The following is a 25,637-nucleotide window of genomic DNA, read 5'->3' on the forward strand; positions in this document are numbered from 1 at the left end:
TTAAGATGCATGAGTCAGTGGGTTGAAAACCTTCCTCATTAAGATATATGAGTCAATGGGGTGAAAAACCTTCCTCATTAAGATACATGAGTCAATGGGTTGAAAAACCTTCCTCATTAAGATACATGAGTCAATAGGTTGAAAAACCTTCCTCATTAATATACCTGAGCCAATGGGTTGAAAACCTTCCTCATTAAGATACATGAGTCAGTGGGTTGAAAAACCTTCCTCATTAAGGTACATGAGTCAATGGGTTGAAAAACCTTCCTCATTAAGATACGTGAGCCAATGGACACTTTGGTTGACCCAAAATAGTCACATTAAGTTTTGTAAAGAATGATATTTGATACTGTTCACTGAGTTAAAGATATGTTCATTAATAAAGACCCGGTATGGCCAGGTGGTTAAGGCACTCGACTCGTAATCTGAAGGTCGCGGGTTCGAATTTCCGTCGCACCAAACATGCTCGCTCTTTCAGCCGTGGTCAATCCGTATAGCTATCTTCCGTCCAGTCTTTCACTGCTGAATCAGGGATGGCTAGCGCGGATAACCTTTATGTAGCTTTGCGTGAAATTCACCCCACCCCCTACACCGATAAAATTTATGTCTCTTTCTACGCTATCCCGATAACACCAAACGTACTTGCCCTTTCAGTTGTGTGGGCGTTATAATGTGACGGTCAATCCCAACCAATTCTTTGGTTAAAGAGTAGCCCAAGAGTTGGCGGTGGGCGGTGATGACTAGCTCCCTTCCCTCTAGTCTCACATTGCTAAATGTGGGACGGCTAGCGCAGATAGCTCTCGTGTAGCTTTGCGCGAAATTAAAAAAACAAGCTTTCTACGCTTGAATCTGACTCTCCCTGGTCCAAAAGGTGAAACGAATCTAGTTACAGGACAAAACAATATATTTTTCACCTTTTTATAAATAATCCGTAAGTTTCATAAGGTGATAATTATTAGGATATCATGTAACTAATTCTGGCAGAATATGCAAAAATTAAATTATAGGTTTGAATAGATAATAGATTTATTTTACCATTCGCTAATTATTTAGCAATGAGAAAGCTAATTAGCTTTCAACTAATTAGCTTTCTCATTAGTTAGGATTCGGTTGTTTCTTGAAATACGTAACATCAAAATTGATTGAGCGTTGAGCCTCATACGATATTGTAGAGATTCACCCCATCTTCAACAGTTTATATCTTTTAGAGTGATGCGTCAGCGCCACCATGACATTTTGGGTCAGTTTGATAGTTGTTATATCAGTTATAAACGTTATTTCAAAAGTATCACTATTGCTAATTAATACATTTATCCTTGTCTGTAGGATACTAATAATTCATTTAAATCAAAACAAATCAATAAATGAAAAGATAAAACTTTACTTTGAATTCATTCACGTGTTGATAAATAAAATATACAACTTACTATTAAACAATTAATAAAACTGATTTTCTCTATAGCATCCAGTGACTTGGCACACTTCTACCGATGGAACAAAAATCATAGGGCGCATGACTTTGAAGAAGCGAGCAACAGATGGCGCTAGCAACATTTCTAGTGCGTCTGCTCTAGGCCTAAAAGTTGTGGGAGGTCATTTTTTTGACTCGGATCATCTGGGTGCCGTGATAAAAAAGGTCACGAGAGGAAGTATAGCAGATACTATTGGTCATCTTAGGGCGGGTGAGTGGAAATACATTTATCTATTAATGTTATACCAACATAAAATTAACCTTACCTTTGTTTTATAAACGAATTCTTTTGCTTTAAAAACGTATTATTTACGATACTACAAAGACAATGATTCATGGTGTATATGGTTTGGCCCGGCATGGCCGAGTGTGCTAAGGCGATCGACTCGTAATCCGAGGGTCGCGGGTTCGAATCCTGGTCGTACCAAACATGCTCGCCCTTTCAGCCGTAGGGGCGTTATGATGTTACAGTCAATCCCACTATCCGTTGGGTAAAGAGTAGCCCAAGAGTTGGCGGTGGGTGGTGATGACTAGCTGCCTTCCGTCTAGTATCGCACTACTAAATTAGGGACGGCTACCGTAGATAGCCCTCGAGTACCTTTGCGAGAAATTCGAAACAAACAATTATGTGGTTAACACGTAATTACAGGTATTACTTATTGAAAATAAAAAACTGTTTTATTTATTTAACTTTAGCCCCCTTTTTAGACGCTTATATATGGAAAGTAAAAACTGTCAAAATAATATTATTGATAATACTGAAATAAAAAATGCATTTGGATGTGTTGTTTGTTTGTTTTAATTTCGCGCAAAATTACACGAGGGTTATCTGCGCTAGTTGTCCCTAATTTAGCAGTGTAAGGCTAGAGGGAAGGCAGCTAGTCGTCACCACCCACCGCCAAATCTTGGGCTACTTTCACCAACGCACAGTCACATAGTAACGCCCTCACGGCTGAAAGAGCGCTCATGTTTGGTGTAACGGGAATTAGAACCCGCAACCCTCAGATTATGAGTCAAGTGTCTTAACCACCTGGCCACGCCGGACCGCATTTGGATGTAAAAACAATGTTCTTGTATGTCTTTAGAGGCTGATTTAACTTTTCATCTTTTAAATAACAATTGCCCTTCATTTTGGGGCGTTGGATTCAACATTGAATTAGTCATTTGTTATACGAGGATTTAACATTGAATTAGTCATTTGTTATACGATGATTTAACATTGAATGAGTCATTTGTTATACGAGGATTCAACATTGAATTAGTCATTTGTTATACGAGGATTTAACATTGAATGAGTCATTTGTTATACGAGGATTCAACATTGAATTAGTAATTTGTTATACGAGGATTTAACATTGAATTAGTCATTTGTTATACGAAGATTCAACATTGAATTAGTCATTTGTTATACGAGGATTTAACATTGAATTAGTCATTTGTTATACGAGGATTCAACATTGAATTAGTCATTTGTTATACGAGGATTCAACATTGAATTCGTCATTTGTTATACGAAAATTCATGTGTGAATAATTTCTAATTAGTCATCATAATATAGTCGATACCTCGTGTATTCGAGGTTGATATGTCTGAACGTATTGTAAATCTTTATACATTACCAACGCCTCATCCATCAGTTTCTGTCCCTAGGAGATGAAGTGTTGGCGTGGAACGGCCGATCCTTACAGGACATGACGTATGAGGAAGTCTGTGATATTACTACAGAATCTCGTGAGGATCAGCAGGTGGAGTTGATAGTTTGTAGACTTCTGAGGTAAGATCTTAACCTGTTGAACCGAGATAAAATAGGATATGAACGATTGACTTCCAGTTACAGAGAGTTGTACTACATTGAGCTCTCAAACTTGAAAGATTCCAACATGATGTTCACTGATTGGACAGGAATAAATTTAGACTTAACAGTGTTAAAATCTGGAAGTAGACGACGCTGGTTGTTATACATGTTTTGTAACTTAAAACCAAGTAGTTTACCTGCAGCTGAATCTTTCTTAATTTATTCCATCTACAAAATAAAATTGTGACATTTTTTGAGGTATAGTGGTTTAAATATTATAATATTCCTCTTTACTTTAACTCATCAGTTTTGTTATAATCGTGACATTTTCTAACGTAGCAGTCGTGAACAGGTTGTTTTTCAAATGTTTTTGTGTATAATTTATATTGAGCTTTGATGTACCATTTATGTAAACAACAACTATACACTCTTGGTTTTTAGCGACGTTGGACGAATGAACGTAAAGGAAGAAACCCTTAGGAGGCAGTCACGAACCCCCTCTGGTGAGAGAACAGTTTTAAAATAATTCCTAAATCATCAATTATTACTTCATGTCAGAAACCATAGCATCACATATTTTTGTTTTAATAGTAACAATAGCTGATAAACCCTTATAAAAAAAAAACTAGTTCTTGAAGTCTTCAACAAAAAGGTAATAATAGGTGGCATACCCTTGTGATAAACAGTGGTTCTTGAAGTCTTCAACACAGAAGTTACAATTGGTGGTACACCCTTGTAAAAAACTGTGGTTATTGAAGTCTTCAACACAGAAGTAATCATTCTTCGTAAAAACCTAGTCGTTTGATTTGTTTTGAATTTCGCGCAAAGCTACATGAGGGATATCTGCGCTAACCGTTTCTAATTTAGTAGTGTAAGACTAAAAGGAAGACAGCTAGTTATCACCATCTACCGCCAACTGTTTTTACCAATGTATAGTGAAATTGACCATCACACTGTAACGCCCCCACGGCTGAAAGTGCGAGCATGTTTGGTGTGACGGGGATTTGAACCCGCGACCCTCGGATTACCAGTCGAGTGCCTTAGCCACCTCACCATGCCAGACGAAACCGGGTCGTTATTATAGGTTTAGATACAGAAGTCACCAAAGCTAATAGTAACAAACTTATTACAGTCTTTATTGCATCTTGCTTGTTTTTTATTCTGACGAAATTCTTGATTACATTAGTTACCAATCTTTGTTTGCTTTGAACATTAGATAACTTTCAGTTCTTATGTTCCATCAGACCCAGCTGTCGATCTGACAAATCAGAGCAGAACAGAAGGACGAATATCTACCACAGTGACCCCTTCTAGCTCTTCCGGTACTGTATTGCTGCGTACTCATACGCCTGCGATTGGCGGAAGGATACAGGTGAGGTGATGTTAGGTCTTTGTTGATAGATGTTTAGTTCATTGTCGTTCAGAAGAATGCAAATCTGTTTAGGTGATTTTATTTGGTATTAAAAATGTCTGGAGTAAAAGTTTTGAATTGTTTTATGAATTTCCCGCTAAGCTACTCGACGGCCACTTTCACAGTTCTCCATACATGAAATCAGAGATGAGACAACGTTTGCAGTAAAGCTGTAGCAGTGTCACATAAGTTCTCTGGCAGAGCTATCTAAATCCTTAGATCGCTGGTGATTGAATAATTTTCATGAACCAGTTGTGGAACTTCTCAAACCAGTGGCTTTTCTATAATAAGTCCCGTGTTGTTACTCCCATTTCTGTGGTTTCAGGACTTTCTGTAATAAGTCCCGTGTTGTTACTCCCATTTCTGTGGTTTCAGGACTTTCTGTAATAAGTCCCGTGTTGTTACTCCCATTTCTGTGGTTCCAGGACTTTCTGTAATAAGTCCCGTGTTGTTACTCCCATTTCTATGGTTCCAGAACTTTCTGTAATAAGTCCTGTTGTGTGACTCCCATTTCTGTGGTTCCAGGACTTTCTGTAATAAGTCCCGTGTTGTTACTCCCATTTCTGTGGTTCCAGGACTTTCTGTAATAAGTCCCGTGTTGTTACTCCCATTTCTGTGATTCCAGGACTTTCTGTAATAAGTTCCGTGTTGTTACTCCCACTTCTGTGGTTCCAGGACTTTCTGTAATAAGTCCCGTGTTGTTACTCCCATTTCTGTGGTTCCAGGACTTTCTGTAATAAGTCCCGTGTTGTTACTCCCATTTCTGTGGTTCCAGGACTTTCTGTAATAAGTCCCGTGTTGTTACTCCCACTTCTGTGGTTCCAGGACTTTCTGTAATAAGTCCCGTGTTGTTACTCCCATTTCTGTGGTTCCAGGACTTTCTGTAATAAGTCCCGTGTTGTTACTCCCATTTCTGTGGTTCCAGGACTTTCTGTAATAAGTCCCGTGTTGTTACTCCCATTTCTGTGGTTCCAGGACTTTCTGTAATAAGTCCCTGTTGTTACTCCCATTTCTATGGTTTCAGGACCTTCTGTAATAAGTCCTGTTGTGTGACTCCCATTTCTGTGGTTCCAGGACTTTCTGTAATAAGTTCCGTGTTGTTACTCCCATTTCTATGGTTTCAGGACTTTCTGTAATAAGTCCCGTGTTGTTACTCTCATTTCTGTGGTTCCAGGACTTTTTGTAATAAGTCCCGTGTTGTTACTCCCATTTCTGTGGTTCCAGGACTTTCTGTAATAAGTCCCGTGTTGTTACTCCCTCTTCTGTGGTTCCAGGACTTTCTGTAATAAGTCCCGTGTTGTTACTCCCATTTCTATGGTTTCAGGACTTTCTGTAATAAGTCCTGTTTTGTGACTCCCATTTCTATGGTTCCAGCAAGTGACACGAACATAAAAGCAAGCTACTTCGATACGTCTAAACGTGAGAAAATAGTATGGGTTCGTAAGTTCATGATTACGGCCCCTTAAAGCAGCACGTGCAGGAAAATTAGTTGTTTTGGTATATATAAAGATTTTCAAAACATATTATAGATTCCTACTTTCACGCTCTGTCAAGGATATAACACACAAGAGGTAAAGTGAAAAGTGTGGTTCCTGAAAACCATATAGTTTGAAAAACACCAGGATTGCTGAGATAAAGCGAATTAATTAGAAGAGGTCTTTTATCTGTTGCATCAAAATGTCCTTATGGATCTACCATAAGATACACAGTTTGTTTTATTTTTCTCTAAGACAATATCTGTTTGACAATGCGTGATAAACTCTTTACCTGGTTTCAGTTTTCCTTAGTGGGATTAGGAGATCGCCCAATGTGGCTTTGCTATAAGAAAATACCAACACTCTTTACCTATGGGCATTTCTTGACCCTATAGGTCCACTCTTTACCTATGGACATTTCTTGACCCTATAGGTCCACTCTTTACCTATGGACATTTTTAGACGCTATAGGTCCACTCTTTACCTATGGGCATTTTTAGACGCTATAGGTCCACTCTTTACCTATGGGCATTTCTTGACCCTATAGGTCCACTCTTTACCTATGGACATTTCTTGACCCTATAGGTCCACTCTTTACCTATGGACATTTTAGACGCTATAGGTCCACTCTTTACCTATGGGCATTTTTTGACGCTATAGGTCCACTCTTTACCTATGGACATTTTTAGACGCTATAGGTCCACATTACTCTCTTTATTATGTGTTTTTTATAGCGAGGACAAATCAGGCTATCTGCTTTTTTCGTCCACGGAAATCGAACCACTGATTCTAGCGATGTAAATCCAAAGACCATCCAATCGAGAGACTATCTTTATTAATCTTTAGATCAAATGGTGTTGTTTTTTTATTGTTGAGAAACGTATTGCAATGTTATTAACGTATTTCTTACTTCCAATGGTCTTTCTGTCTATTACCAGGCAGCCATTGTTCCTACCTTATATGGTTAAAAAGTATTTGTGTTTAAGTTTATTGGGTCATCTTAACTACCTTAACTTAATCTAATGTTTTAGTTTAGTGGCACGTCTTTCTTTGTATCCTTTTCTAGGAATCATATATAGTCCAAACAAACTTAATAGTATTTATTAAAATAATCCAAATTAGCTTGACTTAGCCTAAACCGTTTGCATTTATCACTGCTAAGATGGTGATGTGTTTTAAGCTTAACTTTCTTAATGATTAGATGTGCCACTGTTCTATTACAAGAAACCCACGACAGACACTTACAATCTTTCAGGTTAGGTTCTGGTACGATGTGTCAGTTCTCCAACTCGTGGTGACTGTTGTACGTGCAACTGGACTATCTCTAAGAAATAATCAACAGCTCCGTAATCCATACGTTAAGCTGTTCCTTTTACCAGACAGAAGGTAAGATTTAAAAAGGTAATCCATATGGTAAGCTGTTCCTTTTACCGCACAGAATGTAAGACTTATCAAGGTAAATCGTATGGTAAACTGTTCGTTACACCAGACAGTTTGTTTGTTTTTTGAATTTCGCGCAAAACTACACGAGGGCTATCTACGCTAGCCATCCCTAATTTAGCAGTGTAAGACTAGAGTCATCACCACCCACCGCCAACTCTTGGGCTGCTCTTTACCAACGAATAGTAGGATTGACCGTACCATTATAACGCCCCCACAGCTGAAAGGGCGAACATGTTTGATGAGACGGGAATTCGAACCCGCGACCCTCGGATTACGAGTTGAACGCCTTAACCCACCTGGCCATGCTAGGCCATTCACCAAACAGAAGGTAGGAGTTACAAAGGTAAACCATACGGTAATCTGTTCGTTTTACCGGACACAAGGTAAACCATACAGTAATCTCTTCCTTTACCGGACAACAGCGATGTTACCGTGTTATTCAACTGGAGAAAAGGTATATTTTAGTATTTGTAAAAAACAAAGACCACTACATTAGTTCTACTTACTGTTTGACTACACTTTGTTTTGACCTGTGAATGGGTCTTGCATTGGCCAAAAGGTAACATTAACATAAAATTTGAATGTTTACTGTTTACAGTGTAATACTTTATCATTTACTCAGTGTTACTATGTTGAAAGGAACTGACTGACTGTACTCTGCACGTGCTCTTTGATTTTGAACTCAAACAATAATTCGTAGCCAAGGTCACACCTTGGGCATATAAATATGTGGATGACGTACGAGTGGTGAGCTTTAGGAATTATATCTTTAAATTCAAATTAGGTACCCATGTAACATATCGGTTTGAAAACAATTCTAAACTAAACTTGTGGATTAAATTTGTTATTTAAAATAACTAATCTTTCTCTTCAGTTCTCTTACATGTTAGCCAGTAAAAGGTAGGACACGCCAAGCTATTCGTTATGAGAAGAAACCCACTCCAAGTAAAAATGTATCTCAGTATGGCTGTTACAGGTAATAACCTAAGATGGTCGAAGCATCGTTTTCTGCTTTATCAGTGTTAACACCCACACCAGCCGTCCTGAGATACACCCTAAGCTATTGTTTTTTTAAGTTTCAACACGTTTACTGATTTTATAAATGTACAGAATAATTATTAATAAAGCTATAATTTAACTGTATAGGAATAAACCTTCATGGAATCCAGAAAAATAAATATTTTGTAGGCCTAACGAATTAAATTATAAATCGAATTCTTCTTAAATTCAAAAGTTGTCAAAATTAAAATATAACCCAGTAAAAATGACTTTATAATAACAATTAACGTCAAACCTTCTACCAAAATTAACTATCTTTATGTCGAAAATACATAAACGATTAACAGTTAGTTCTTGTCATGCAAATTTAATATTGTTGTGTTTACTGTTGGAGTAATTTTGGAATTTCTGAATACCAATGTAATTTTAAAAGATAAAAATGTGTTCTCAACGTATATTGTGTAGAATAAAGGTTTTAATATGTTCGAGACAAACTATCTGTTCTCTTGATAACTTGAAACAAATTTGTTAAGCCTGGTGCAACTCTTCAACCCACGGACACCAGTAAGTTGTTTATAACAACAAATACGGAAACTCCTGTGGTATTATCCACTGTTTATTTCCATTGTGTTACAGTTTCTTCTGTATCTTTTTATGTTGTAGTTTATTGTTCATCTTTACTATCTTCAAGTGTATTGTTTATCTTTACTATGTTGTAGTTCATTGTTTATCATTATATATGTTGTAGTTTATTGTTTATCTTTACTATGTTGTAGTTTATTGTTTATCTTTACTGTGTTGTAGTTTATTGTTTATCTTTCTTATGTTGTAGTTTATTGTGTATCTTTACTACGTTGTAGTTTATTGTTTATCTTTGCTACGTTGTAGTTTATTGTTTATCTTTACTATGTTGTAGTTTATTGTTTATCTTTATATGTTGTAGTTTATTGTTTATCTTTGCTATGATGTAATTTATTGTTTATCTTTACTATGTTGTAGTTTATTGTTTATCTTTATATGTTGTAGTTTATTGTTTATCTTTACTATGTTGTAGTTTATTGTTTATCTTTACTATGTTGTAATTTATTGTTTATCTTTACTATGTTGTAGTTTATTGTTTATCTTTACTATGTTGTAGTTTATTGTTTATCTTTGCTATGTTGTAGTTTATTGTTTATCTTTGCTATGTTGTAGTTTATTGTTTATCTTTGCTATGTTGTAGTTTATTGTTTATCTTTGCTATGTTGTAGTTTATTGTTTATCTTTACTATGTTGTAGTTTATTGTATATCTTTGCTGTGTTGTAGTTTATTCTTTATCTTTATATGTTGTAGTTTATTGTGTATCTTTACTATGTTGTAGTTTATTCTTTATCTTTACTGTGTTGTAGTTTATTGTTTATCTTTACTGAGTTGTAGTTTATTGTTTATCTTTATATGTTGTAGTTTATTGTGTATCTTTACTATGTTGTAGTTTATTGTTTATCTTTACTATGTTGTAGTTTATTTTTTATCTTTACTATGTTGTAGTTTATTTTTTATCTTTGCTATGTTGTAGTTTATTGTTTATCTTTACTATGTTGTAGTTTATTTTTTATCTTTATATGTTGTAGTTTATTGTTTATCTTTACTATGTTGTAGTTTATTGTATATCTTTACTACGTTATTGTTAAAAGTTGTCGATTCTATTACCCACAGTAACAAAATTAAGACTTTTAAATGTTGATTTGTGTACATCTTCAAGTGAAAAAAGTAAACGGCGAACCAAAACAATTGCTGACACCAGTGACCCTAAGTGGAACCAGACATTTGTGTATTCTCCACTGAGGGGGACCGACCTGAAGGCACGAGCTTTGGAACTCACAGTTTGGGATTATGACCTATATGGAACTAATGATTTCCTGGGCGAGGTAAACACCGGTTATTTAAACATTGTTTGCTACGTAGTTGTATTATCTGTCTTATTTATCCTGCAAAAATGTTTGACAATCTTTAGAATGGTTTTTCCCCTAGATTATTAGATGCAAATTTCATATCGACAGTTTTCCATTGAAAATAACTCATTTTTAAAATAGTTTTACCACATCATTCCACTATCAACATCTATATTACCACTGGTCGGGTTGTTAACCCTGTTCTAAATGACATATGTAATATCCAGGACAGTAATTTCAGTGTCATTAAAACAAGTATATAAGAACACCAAAAAGGAAATCACGTCTTTTACATAATTTTACAAGGAACAATAATTGTTAGTTTCTTTTTCTACTTACATTTGGCTAATAATAAATGTTAGTATTAAGGATTCCTTCTCATGTTTGTGTTACATATCTCAGTCATTCGTGTTTTTACGTAGTAGACTTTATCTAATAGTATCCTCGAGCTTGAAATAAGTTGCCTTCATTTTCCAAACTTCACATAAGAGAGTTAAAACTGACCCTAAACTGTATTAGGGTTTATTAAAATAAAGTACTGGCACGCCACTTTATTAGGAATTACACCTAATATCGAAGTAGACCAACCTTGTTCTCTATAAAAATTTATACTCGGTTTCCATAGGACGCATTTTGAAACTTGAGAATGAATGAATGGAACACAGTTGTTTTTTAAATAATTTTAAGAACTGGTTTTTGATAACTACTGTCTTGATTGATGGACACCAACCAACATCTTCTTCAAAATCAGGAGAAATCATTGTTCTTACTAGTTTTCTCGCAGACCAACTGTGATATGGATCGGCCAGTCATTGACATGTTGCATAATTATTCGATTATGCGTATTGAAATAATTAAAGTATCCTATAAATGTGTGTGGGGAGGCAGAGAAGTGGTCCTTATAAAGTGGTTTGCCAATTCAGATTAACATCTTGTTTGAACAAAAGTGGAAAATAATGGAGGATTTATTATATTTTGACTTTTTACTGTAAGGCATTTTGGAGTTAAGTTTATATATGTATTATGAATCATTTTGGACTTAAATATACACGTTTATTATCCTGCTTCAGTAGAAATGTTCAGTACATAAAGGGGTCAATATCTGACCTTTAAAATTCAAGTCAGTAACTGGGAAATATTTGTTCCACAATTGTCTTCCATTAGAGAAGTTCTCAAGGGTTAAAACTAACAACAGCTAAAGACATAAACCTCTGTGTGCTTTTTTATAAAATGTTTTGTTTTTTTTTGTGTGTGTAGGTGGTCATCGATATATCTTCTGCACCGCTTGACAAAGAAGAACAGTGGTATAACCTGACCAGTCATGAAGATAGCCTCAATGCACTATTAGTAATGTTAACAAGAAATTTTAAAATATATTTTCAATTTCTGAGTTATCCAAAAAATTTTAATGAGATTTTTACCATAAATGAGTAATAAGCCAACTCTATATATGTCTTTGATAACTAAGCTAAAAAGTGATTTGTGAAAATATATGTCTGTTGACTGATTCAGGAAGATAAATTTTAGCAGTTAACGAATTTAATAAAAAGGCTTAACATTCTATTAAAATTGAAAATAATCAAGAAATCTTAGAATGTACATATGCTAACTGACCTAACAAAAAGGCTTAACAGTACTTTACCCTAAAATAATATATTTTGCTTGTTTTTAAGTACAAAAGTATACTGTGGGCTATCTGTGCTATGCCCATCACAGGTATCAAAACACGATTATTAACATTATAAGTCTTCAGACTTACTGCTGAACCACTGGCATAGGAGGTCCTTTAAAATGAACAAGGAATCTTGGCAAAATATTTGTGTTAAACGTTCTAACAAAAAAAGGCTTAACAAAACCTTAAACTCAAGAAATAAACAAGGAATATCTGCATCTTCTTATGGAATAAAAAGCCACTTGAAATTGTTTATTTGTTCCCACTGTAAAAGAAAAAAAAATATTAATAGTAGAGTCATTAGTGGCTTCTTGGTTAGCTCAAGAAATAATAACACAGAGTTCTCTCCATAGTTTCACTGAGCTGGACAGAGTCTTTCTGGTGGCAAAAGGTGCTGTTATTGTCTTTCTTTTTGTTTATATTTGAAAATTAAGGAATATGATTGAACCCATTTAGCCCTTTATGAATAAGATGTCATTCAAGTATATTTATGTTGTGACTCATAAAAACCAATGCCATTCATGCTGGAAACTCCAGTTCTGATTAACAATGCATTTCCAGTAATTAAACTAAAAATAAATCTGACATATAATGTTGTGTTTTAACCTCAAAACAAACGTGATTTCTTTAAGATCTTCATGTGATATTATTATAGTTGTCAAACTGTAATGAAACCGTATTGATGTCTTAAGTTTTTTTAACAATACAGGCAAGGTAAAGAACAGTGGATCTTTTGCAAGTAACCAATCAGTGAACTAGTTTTTATAAATGAACTTGAAAAGAAAAATATGCAATTATTAATGTACTAACCTCTATTGACTCAGCTGCACATTTGAAGACTTTTAACAGTAACAACTGGTTGTCACAGCACTGACAACCCACTGTGTATTCTCCATGCTAGTTCTGTTAAGTATTGTTACAACTAGAACCAGTTTGTGGTTTCTCACTTGGGATTGGTTCTTTCTATAGTTGTTTCCCTTTGGTTTTATTACTTTACACAAGAACAGTCGTGTACAGATCCTAAAACAGCTGAACTACTACATGTCTCTTTGATCCTAAAACAGCTGAACTACTACATGTCTCTTTGATCCTAAAACAGCTGAACTACTACATGTCTCTTTGATCCTAAAACAGCTGAACTACTACATGTCTCTTTGATCCTAAAACAGCTGAACTACTACATGTCTCTTTGATCCTAAAACAGCTGAACTATTACATGTCTCTTTGATCCTAAAACAGCTGAACTATTACATGTCTCTTTGATCCTAAAACAGCTGAACTACTACATGTCTCTTTGGATTTTATTTCTTATATGCAACATCTGGAAGCATCAGATAATTCACAACATGGTTTCCAAACAAAACTGTACCATATGCCATCTTGATACAATTATGTATTATTAAGTTCATAGCTACGTTACAGTTACAAAAGCTCCACTAATGTCAGAGGTGAAATTTAGAGTTTTAACACTAATAGCCACCTCATATATCAGCCATGTACTACGACAGCTTCAAATAGTCCCTCAGTGTGTGAGTGATAAGTTTCCAACAACAACAGGTTCGAGTAGTCTCCGAGTACATCACAGATAAGTTTCCAACAACAACAGGTTCGAGTAGTCCCTGAGTGTGTCACCAATAAGTTTCCAACAACAACAGGTTCAAGTAGTCCCTGAGCGTGTCAGAGATAAGTTTCCGACCACAACAGGTTCAGATAGTTATAACATGTTTCTGTGGTGATTTAACTGTCCACCACCCAGTTTATAAGTTTACAACAACAACAGGTTCAGATAGTTATAACATGTTTCTGTGGTGATTTAACTGTCCACCACCCAGTTTATAAGTTTACAACAACAACAGGTTCAGATAGTTATAACATGTTTCTGTGATGATTTAACTGTCCATCACTCAGTTTATAAGTTTATAACAACAACAGGTTCAGATAGTTATAACATGTTTCTGTGGTGATTTAACTGTCCACCACCCAGTTTATAAGTTTACAACAACAACAGGTTCAGATAGTTATAACATGTTTCTGTGGTGATTTAACTGTCCACCACCCAGTTTATAAGTTTACAACAACAACAGGTTCAGATAGTTATAACATGTTTCTGTGATGATTTAACTGTCCATCACTCAGTTTATAAGTTTATAACAACAACAGGTTCAGATAGTTATAACATGTTTCTGTGGTGATTTAACTGTCCACCACCCAGTTTATAAGTTTACAACAACAACAGGTTCAGATAGTTATAACATGTTTCTGTGGTGATTTAACTGTCCACCACCCAGTTTATAAGTTTACAACAACAACAGGTTCAGATAGTTATAACATGTTTCTGTGATGATTTAACTGTCCATCACTCAGTTTATAAGTTTACAACAACAACAGGTTCAGATAGTTATAACATGTTTCTGTGGTGATTTAACTGTCCACCACCCAGTTTATAAGTTTACAACAACAACAGGTTCAGATAGTTATAACATGTTTCTGTGGTGATTTAACTGTCCACCACCCAGTTTATAAGTTTACAACAACAACAGGTTCAGATAGTTATAACATGTTTCTGTGATGATTTAACTGTCCATCACTCAGTTTATAAGTTTATAACAACAACAGGTTCAGATAGTTATAACATGTTTCTGTGGTGATTTAACTGTCCACCACCCAGTTTATAAGTTTACAACAACAACAGGTTCAGATAGTTATAACATGTTTCTGTGGTGATTTAACTGTCCACCACCCAGTTTATAAGTTTACAACAACAACAGGTTCAGATAGTTATAACATGTTTCTGTGGTGATTTAACTGTCCACCACCCAGTTTATAAGTTTATAACAACAACAGGTTCAGATAGTTATAACATGTTTCTGTGGTGATTTAACTGTCCACCACCCAGTTTATAAGTTTACAACAACAACAGGTTCAGATAGTTATAACATGTTTCTGTGGTGATTTAACTGTCCACCACCCAGTTTATAAGTTTACAACAACAACAGGTTCAGATAGTTATAACATGTTTCTGTGGTGATTTAACTGTCCACCACCCAGTTTATAAGTTTATAACAACAACAGGTTCAGATAGTTATAACATGTTTCTGTGGTGATTTAACTGTCCACCACCCAGTTTATAAGTTTATAACAACAACAGGTTCAGATAGTTATAACATGTTTCTGTGGTGATTTAACTGTCCACCACCCAGTTTATAAATTTTATTCTCAGCTGGATCCCTTACACCCAGCTCCCTATGAACAATTTTAATTTTTCCAAATAGTCACCTGCAGTGGTTCATTGGTAAGTCTGTAGGCTACTACACTAAAATCAAGTTTTGATACCTGTGGTGAACAGAGCACTGCGTAGAATTGCACTTAACAATAATAACCAAACCAACTGTGGTATTTTCTAACAGTTTGGACTACCAGCGTTATTTAATTGAAATTGTAATAGGGTTTCAAGCCACAATTAGGAGATAGAGATGTATTAATAATGATAAACTTAATCGGTCATCAAACAACGTTTTGACCCCTGAAAAGTAGGGTCAGTAGCAGTATTGCTACAGTTTCTAGGATTTTTTGCTCCCCCCAGTGGCACAGCTGTATATTTGCGAACTTGCACCGCTAGAAACTAGATTTCAATACTTGTGGTGGGCAGAGTACTGATAGCCCATTGTGTGGCTTTGTGCTTACTTCCAACGAACCAACCAATCTAGGATTTTTCATTTCGGGACATAGGAAGATAAATAGGTGGCTTTGGGTGAGTGGGCGGGTAAAGTAACATTTTGATGTCAGTGTGGGTCATAAAGTAAAGAATTTTAAAATTCTAAAAGATGGGAGCTCTCCATTAGAGACCTGCCCTCCTCTCACGCCACTCCGATAGACATATCACACTATGTAACACCAGTTATGTTCCTGGATAGTATGTGTTATTTCTTAATTACTTATGTTGTAAAAGTACAGAAAATGGCCATTATTCCCTTCAAACTTTGCTTTTGTGACCTGGATAATGAAATTTAGAAATTAACCTATTTTATATGTAAAAACGGGCAAATTTGTACATTTTTATTTATATAAGGTCTAAATAAAACAACATATGAATCAATATTTACATGTATTTACACTAAAGTTATCCAAAAATGTTTATAGGCTAGTAGTTTTTCGAGATTTGTAACTGTAATGTAAATCACTTTCACGTACCAGCCCCCAAACATACTCTCCCATCATGTTTTCGTTATACGCTTTCAAGTCACAAAAGCAAAGCTTGAAGAGACAAATAGGTCTTTTTCCATTTACTTTAGACATAAGCAATTGGGAAATAACACTTTCTGTCCAGGAACAACAACCAGTAAAAACTTTGTTACATAGTGTTATTAGATACGCCTTTGTTGTTATTTTTTTACATGGATGTAACTTGGCTACTCCAAACCATTTCCTAAGATTAATATCTTACATTCACTTTTCTAATGGTACGAAACAGATGCTATATTTTTTTCTAAAGCGATATCATAGCGTCTTCTTGTATAAACCTAGCAGCGACAGAACATGTATCTGGACACAGAGGCAGCAAGCTCCATCACGTCCACTGACCACCCCTCTCCACCTTCCACGCTCTCGAGACTCTCCGACAGCGATATGTCTGAGTATGATCTGGACGATGGAAGTCCTCTTCTTAGAGGTCAGTTCTTTAAGTGTGGTTTTTATTATTATCACGTGGCATTGTTTTTTGTTGTTTTCCACATATCCAAACCTTATGTGTTGAAATCATAAGAAATCCCCTGGATGTATTAAAGCTTAGCCACCACAGCTATGTCACCAGTGTTTACACGTAACTAGGATATGTTAAAGCTTAGCCACCACAGCTATGCCACCAGTGTTTACACGTAACTAGAATGTGTTAAAGCTTAGTCACCGCAGCTACGTGACTAGTGTTAACACGTAACTAGGATATGTTAAAGCTTAGTCACCACAGCTATGTCACCAGTGTCTACACGTAACTAGAATGTGTTAAAGCTTAGCCACCACAGCTACGTGACTATTGTTAACATGTAACTAGGATATGTTAAAGCTTAGTCACCACAGCTATGTCACCAGTGTCTACACGTAACCAGAATGTGTTAAAGCTTAGCCACCACAGCTACGTGACTATTGTTAACATGTAACTAGGATATGTTAAAGCTTAGTCACCACAGCTATGTCACCAGTGTCTACACGTAACCAGAATGTGTTAAAGCTTAGCCACCACAGCTACGTGACTATTGTTAACATGTAACTAGGATATGTTAAAGCTTATTCACCACAGCTATGTCACCAGTGTCTACACGTAACCAGAATGTGTTAAAGCTTAGCCACCACAGCTACGTGACTATTGTTAACATGTAACTAGGATATGTTAAAGCTTAGTCACCACAGCTATGTCACCAGTGTCTACACGTAACCAGAATGTGTTAAAGCTTAGCCACCACAGCTACGTGACTATTGTTAACATGTAACTAGGATATGTTAAAGCTTAGTCACCACAGCTATGTCACCAGTGTCTACACGTAACCAGAATGTGTTAAAGCTTAGCCACCACAGCTACGTGACTATTGTTAACATGTAACTAGGATATGTTAAAGCTTATTCACCACAGCTATGTCACCAGTGTCTACACGTAACTAGAATGTGTTAAAGCTTAATCACCACAGCTACGTGACTATTGTTAACATGTAACTAGGATATGTTAAAGCTTAGTCACCACAGCTACGTGACTAGTGTTTATACGTAACTAGGATGCGTCACAGCTTATCCACCACAGTTACTGTTGGTAATACAAAATGACTATTTAGTCTTAGCTAAAGAGCTGGGCAAGTAAGGTTTCTTCCTCTTTACCATAATGTCTTCATAATATTTTGAAATTCAAATGAATTTTTAGATTAATTCCTTGTACCCAAATAATAACGATTGTAATTTATTTTGCAGGCCGACGACTAGCCGACATAGATGGCGCTAGCTTCACGCTCATGGGAAGCGACTCAAGCCTTCTGCTGGCGAGAAATCAGTTTTGTGACGTCATGGGTCGAGATATGTCACCAATAAGCAGCCTGAGACGGCCACAGAGAAGTGAGTATTAACTATATCATTGTGGACTTCTTTTGAATATTCACGGGAAAAGTTGATCAAGTAAAAACAGTTTTGCACAAACTAAAACTACTTCTAAAGAACCGTCATAAACCACGATAGTGTTTCATAATAGGGATCGCTCAAGAATTTCACAAAAATGGTAACAGAATCTAGAGGGAAAAACATCTTATAAAGCAGACTTCTTCTTCAAACGGCTCAGCATGGCCAGGTAGTTAGGACGCTCGACTCGTAAGCTAAGGGTCAGCGGTTCGAATCTCCGTCGCACCAAAGATGTGCACCCTTTTAGGTGTGGGGGCGTTATAATGTTACTATTCGTTGGTAAATGAATTGGTGGTGGGTGGTAATGACTAGTTTCCTTCCTTTTAGTCTATTACTGCTAAATTAGGGACGGCTAGCGCAGATAGCCCTTGTAAAATTAAAAAAAAAAATTATCTTCTTGAAACAACACTCAAAATATTCTGTCTCAACGGCTGAAGCTGTTAAAATACTGATAGTAGCAAAAAAGTTGGTTGGAAAAGTCTGGTTTTATTAATGTGCATTATTTGGAAAATATTTTATGCGATTTATATTACATTAATTGTAAACTGTCAATATTATTCATAACTTCTGGAATTCGCTGTTTTACGTGGTTTTCTGCGACACTTTCAGTGATTGTTTCAAGAGTGTACGATTACTATGGTAGATTTCTCTACTCTTGTGAGTGGTGACTTGTTCTTCTGACTTTTGTACTATGCTGAAATTGTTAGTGCGTGTTTTATTATTATTTCATCATCAGTATTCATATTTTTGTTTTACAAGCCTACAGCAAAATCGCTTGATATTTTACACCAGAACCTAGACAGATATACTATAGGAAATTCTGCAAATGTCTTGTGATCTATTTTAAAGAGTTTATTATCTTTCATTGAAAATTATTTATGTGGCTGTGTTTGTTTTTGAATTTCACGCAAAGCTACTCGAGGGCTATCTGCACTGAGCGGTTCCTAACTTAGCAGTGTAAAACAAGGTGGAAGGCAGCTTGTCATCACCACCTACCGCCAACCCTTGGGCTACTCTTTTACCATCAAATAGTGGGATTGACCGTCACATTATAATGCTAACACGGCTGAAAGGGTAGGCATGTTTGGTGTGACGGGGATTCGAATTCGGGACTCTAATGTTACGAGTTGAGTGCCTTAACCACCTGGCCTACGTAACTATGAATACATATTGAGTTGAGTGCCTTAACCACCTGGCCTACGTAACTATGAATACATATTATATACAGCTTCATTTGTACCACGCTTGTTAAACACGTGCTTACATGAAACCTTAGGCAAAAAAAAAAAAAAAAACCACCTGGCTCAGTAAACAATGGTTAGGTAATAATGAAAGCCAATGCAGCAATAAGCCCTCGAAAAATATATAATTAGGATATTAGGATTTATCTTTCATAAATGTAAATAAAAAAAAATCATAAGTACTGTAAACATGGAGTCAAAATACACAGGTTATATTTTTATGTCTACAAATACGGACTAAAACAACAACCTGTGTATTTGGATTCAGCTTGTTTATGGACTTTTCTGACGATCCATTTTTCCCTATTTTAAATTTACAACTTTTAGTTATCTTGTTGAATTACGTAGCATCACATCAATAATACACGTGTCGATTACCAGGTTGTACTTGATCAAAGTGACAATACAAAGCTTTTGATTATTGGATCTTTAACACCAAATTTCACACTCTTCGTAGGATGTGGGCCTTGCAGGGCCTGGTGGTTAACGCGTTTGACTTGCAACCTGAGAGTTATGGGTTCGAATCCCTATCACTGAACATACCCGTCTAACTGTTAGGGCGTTATAATGTGACAGGCAATTCCACTATTTATTGCTTAGGGTCGCCCAATAGTTGGCGGCCAGTAGTGTTGACTAGCTGCCTTTCCTCTAGTTTTCCACTACTAATTGAGGGACGAGTAACACAAAGACTTCATGTAGCTTTGCGCGAAATTCAAAACAAAACAAATCTTAACGAAATATTAACGAACACATCTAGTCTCATTTATTTTTCGTGGTTCAAAGTGTAATAAGTTTAGGTTTCCAGCTTATTTGCGAACCTATATGTTAAAACAAAATCTGAGTATAATGCGTGTAACGTAGGTTTTCTATGGTCTACACTGTGGACCTGACTAAGTGTCCTCACTCATATGCTAACATGCTTACAATATTTTAACCTTCAGTTTCGACTCGAGAAGAACTAATTTACGATCACGGTAGGCGGGTTGCAGTCACGATTCCTGCTTCCTTGGCCACCATCAGAGGGCGTTCTCGCTCAGCAGTACACCAGAAAGAAAGCGGGATGCAGAGATCAAGATCTCCTTCCAGAAGAGAAACTGAAGCGACATCTAGGTCATTATCTCCATCAGAAATTAGGTAAAAACTGTTCTACAGTTATAAAACCAATAATAAAAATAAAAGCAGCACTTACCTCGTATTTTAAATTTTAACTGAGAAGCAGAATTTTTAATTTTATATTTTTTATAATTTAGTTTATTTATTTAATTGCATTCAGAAGAATTTCCTTTATATCATTCCCAAAATCACACACACACACTAGGCCTAATTCGCACTTACATTTTAAGCCTAATTTTAACATACATTTTAGTAAATAACAACGCCTTTTGAATGCGAAACTATTAGTGCATTAGTATGAAATACAGTCTATAAATTACAGAGCGAAGTAAGTAAACACTGAGCTGAACTAACTTGGTTGGGCCTTAGCGGATTTGGGGCAAGTTTACGGACTCAAAATACTAGAACCTGGGATTCGATCTCGCACTGTTGACAAAATACAATTTCCCATTGGTAGCTGGACCCAAACACCAACAATGGTAAATTTGGGGCCGTCTATTTATGAATGAATGAAATAAAACTTTCTTTCATGCGAAGAATTCGTTCGTTATTGGCCCCCTGCTGTTAAGATCGTAAAGTAATTTGAATGAATGATTACATCACACTTAATTTAGTGAATCGCGTGGGGATTCCAGCCAGTCCGCAAGATGTTTGGAGTTTTTTAATTGTAGACACCGAGGTATAATGTCATACAAGATCACGTATTAAAAGTTATTTTAAAATTTAATATTCTACGAAGTGGTTCGTGAAATTTTAGGATCAGAATCGGCTGGCCTTCAGTGGGAAAGAGGTTGAGAACCGTTACTTTCTAATACAATTTATTTATTCCTCATTTATTAATTTGTGTATTATATTTTTTTTATAATTACCTCTTACGCGCAAGGGCAGGTTTTAATTTTGTGGTTATTTTTTTTTGTTTGGCTTTCTTTATTGTCTATAATATCGAGGAAAAGAAAATAGTTGTTTGTTTTTGAATTTCACACAAAGCTACTCGAGGGGTATTTGCGCCAGCCGTCCCTAATTTAGCAGTGTAAGACTAGAGGGAAGGCAGCTAGTCATCACCACCCACCGCCAACTCTTGGGCTACTCTTTTACTAACGAATAGTGGGATTGACCGTAACATCATAACGCCCCCACGGTTGAAAGGGCGAGCATGTTTGGCGCGATGGGGATGCGAACCCGCGACCCTCAGATTACGAGTCACACGCCGAAGAAAATAGTGTTTATTTTGTTATGATGTTCATATTAGGCATGCGTTATGGCCCGGCATGACCACGTGGTTTAGACACTTCACTCGTAATCTGAGGGTCACGGGTTCGAATCCTCGTTACACCAAACATGCTTGTCTTTCAACCGTGGGGCCGTTGTAATGGGACGGTCAATCCCATTATTCATTGGTAAAAGAGTAGCCCAAGAGTTGGCGGTGGATGGTGATGACTAGCTGCCTTCTCTCTAGTCTTATACTGCTAAATTAGGGATGGTTAGCGCAGATAGCTCTTTTGTAGCTTTGTGTGAAATTAAAATAAACACCAACAAACTTAGATCAAATATAGGTTTTGTGTATGAGATTCATAATAATATTTACTTTTGTTATACGACGCTAACAGTGTTAAAATGTACTTGAACTTTCCAAATAGTAAATCTATCGTTATAAAAGGTTAATGTAAACCTGTTTTATATCATGCTAAAAATACCTATAAATTCCAGTCTGTCATCGGATTCACCAACTGTCACTGAGTTATCGCTTTTTTTTTACATGTGCGCTGTTTGGAGTTTACTTTTACTCACCACAGTGAACCTATATTTTATATCCGGTTTGAAAAACATCTCTCATCAATGCTACGCATGTATGTTCACTATTATAATAAAACATTAGGGTGTTTGAAAAATATTGACGGATTTTTAAACTTTTTCACAAGAAGTAATATAGTAAAATAACAGTAACTTTATTAGTCAAAATGGGCACCTGAGGAATCTATACACTTCAGCCGACAAGTAACAACAAGAATTTTTATTCCATCATGATAGAATTCTGAAGTCCTAGAACTTGAAAATTCCATGGTGGTATTCTCTGCTGGTTCTCAGTTATGGAAGTGTTTTACTTTCAAAAAGTTGTCCAAATATTTGGGAAAGTGGTAGTCTGTAGGTGAAAGATCTGGTGAGTCGGGTAGATGAGGCATTACCTTCTCATCCAGTTCATTAAACTTCTGGCAGGTCATTTGTGGAACATGTGGTCGAGTCATGAAGCAGGATTGGTTCTTTACAGTTGACTCATGGTGGTGTTCAGACAACTTCACATGAATTTCTTCCAATTCTTGACAGTAAACGTCTTCAGTAATGTTCTTCTCTTGTCATCTTCAAGAACGTTGTTGTGTTTGATGCCTTTTGCAAACCACTGTACTGGGACCATAATCTTCTTCAGATGCAGTTGTAGCTTTTGGAATTGTTTATGGGGTTCATCACAGTCAAGTTAACGTGATATGCAGATTGCTTTCTTTTGCCATAAAGTCTCCACTTTTCATCACAAGTAACTAAACGATCAAAAAGTGCAACTTTCCAGCTATTCATTGAGTTCTTGTGGAACCCATTTGTCCAGGTTTAAAATTTTTCCAGTTTCCTTAAGATGACTTGATATTGTGGAAACTGAAACACCCAATTCCTGTGCCATTTCTCGAATTTCCTTCCACTAACACCCTCAAGTTCTCGTTGTCAACAGCGGAATAACGCCCTCTACCCTCCTCATCTTGGAGACTGAAGCTTCCTTTTCTTAACTTTGAAAACCAATGCTGAACAGTTCTTTCAGAAGTGGCTTCATCTCCTTATGCTTGTTTTATACTGTGAGTTGTCAGAGCATCACTGTCACCAAGTGTGACTTCATGCAGAAAAATGACTCTTAAATGCATTTTTTTTTCATTTTAACAAAAGGGTCTAGAATACTGATAATGAACACTGTAAGAAAAATGAATAACTGATGAATAGATGATACATTCAAGTTTCCTGTAATATCCAAATCATGACATAAAGCAATCCCTCTTTGTTACAACGCGTATGTTATATTACAGAATTCACTTTATTTCCCAAACAACCTAATACAACGCAAAATACCATAGATTAGTTTGTATAAAAATGTTCCATAAGTATATTTCATATCAACTTTTCAGTTTAATTATGTGTTTTATCAAAACTTTTAATGAGTAGAAACGTTAAAATAAAAAAACTTTTATCATTCGAAACAACAAAGTAAGATTCGAAAATAATGTTTTTAATTCTAAAATTAAACAACAAAGTAAGATTCGAAAATAATGTTTTTAATTCTAAAATTAAACAACATAGTAAGATTCGAAAATAATGTTTTTAATTCTAAAATTAAACAATATTTTGTTCTTTTCTATCGTCAACTGACCAGTTTATGGAGGTTTGTCGTTTGTTGAACAGGTTACAGGTTAGGTTTTTAAATGTTGACAATTTTAAAGCAGTGAAAATAAAAACATTGGTACAATACAGAAAAATAAACACGTTTCATTAAACTCGAACTAAGTAATTTAAAACGACACTAGGTGAAAAAACTCGTTTATAGAACACCCGAATGCTGTTGTAGCCTTTAATCACTGTAGTTAAATTGTGAGCGAGACTGAAAAGTTAGTCCTACCTCTTGGTTTAAATTTAGGTAGCACCAACAAATTAAACTTTCACGCTTGTTTTCTACATTTTGAACAATTTTATAGTTATTGTCTGAACAGTCTACTTGTCTATATCTGGAGAATATTGTAGTAACGTCATATCTCAAGTTAGAGGAATATCCATAAATTATTTTAATAATCAAAACACAGCTTATCATTGTGCACATGAAAAAAAAGGCTTAGTTAAAATACAGCTTATCATTGTGCACATGACAAAAAAAGGCTTAGTAAAATACAGCTTATCATTGTGCACATGACAAAAAGGCTTAGTAAAAATATAGCTTATCATTGTGCACATGAAAAAAAAGGCTTAGTTAAAAATATAGCTTATCATTGTGCACATGACAAAAAAAGGCTTAGTAAAAATATAGCTTATCATTGTGCACATGACAAAACAATAAAAATACAGCATCATTGTGCACATGGAAAAAAGGCTTAGTAAAATATAGCTTATCAACATGACAAAAGGCTTAGTTAAAATCATTATCATTGTGCACATGACAAAAAAGGCTTAGTTAAAATACAGCTTATCATTGTGCACATGACAAAAAAAGAGTTAAAATACAGCTCATTGTATGACAAAAAAGGCTTGTAAAATACAGCTTATCATTGTGCACATGACAAAAAAGGCTTAGTAAAAATACAGCTTATCATTGTGCACATGTAAAAAAAGGCTTAGTAAAAATACAGCTTATCATTGCGCACATGACAAAAAAGGCTTAGTAACAAAAAGGCCAAGTAAAAATAAGGTAAATGAAATAATATAGTTGTTTTGAATAAAATGAGACATATGAGTAAAGTGGATAACATTCAAGCAAATCTTTGAAACTTGAGGAATAAATTACAAAGAGAGTTTGAAAAATAACAATTTGTTACTCCAGGCACAATACATTAAAAAATTAGACCACCAAGAAGCCGTCCAGGGATTTTCAGAATACATATAGGATAATGTACGCCAAGACCTATAGTTTCAAATACTGAAACTATATCGCAATGTATTAGAATGATATTTATTCGTTTGTTGTTTTGTTTTTATCAGTTATATTATTAACTAATATACTTTGAAAGCCAGGTTTAAATTTCCTGGTAATGTAGAAGGCCTAAATTTTGATAGTAAAGTTACTGTACCATTTTTACCATTGGGTTTTTGTATACTAATTACATATTATTTAGGAACCATCCAATATCTGTATTTATGACGTTAATGAATATCACCACTAAGGAAACACATCTATTCTTTAACAATAAACTT

General features: G+C 35.5%; 1 protein-coding gene across 1 annotated transcript in view; it reads left to right on the forward strand.

The window, feature by feature from the left end:
• The window catches only part of LOC143245817 (regulating synaptic membrane exocytosis protein 2-like), a 40,691-nt gene that overhangs the window by 9,840 nt on the left and 5,214 nt on the right, over positions 1-25,637 (forward strand). The window contains exons 4-13 of the mRNA XM_076492071.1: positions 1,463-1,682; positions 3,122-3,245; positions 3,708-3,769; positions 4,511-4,638; positions 7,408-7,538; positions 10,337-10,502; positions 11,784-11,873; positions 16,723-16,867; positions 18,151-18,291; positions 20,534-20,726. Coding sequence (XP_076348186.1) covers positions 1,463-1,682; positions 3,122-3,245; positions 3,708-3,769; positions 4,511-4,638; positions 7,408-7,538; positions 10,337-10,502; positions 11,784-11,873; positions 16,723-16,867; positions 18,151-18,291; positions 20,534-20,726 — 1,400 coding nt within the window. The remainder of the gene's footprint in view (positions 1-1,462; positions 1,683-3,121; positions 3,246-3,707; positions 3,770-4,510; positions 4,639-7,407; positions 7,539-10,336; positions 10,503-11,783; positions 11,874-16,722; positions 16,868-18,150; positions 18,292-20,533; positions 20,727-25,637) is intronic.

The sequence above is a fragment of the Tachypleus tridentatus genome, chromosome 3, assembly GCF_004210375.1.
Source record: "Tachypleus tridentatus isolate NWPU-2018 chromosome 3, ASM421037v1, whole genome shotgun sequence".
Taxonomy (NCBI): Eukaryota; Metazoa; Arthropoda; class Merostomata; order Xiphosura; family Limulidae; genus Tachypleus; species Tachypleus tridentatus.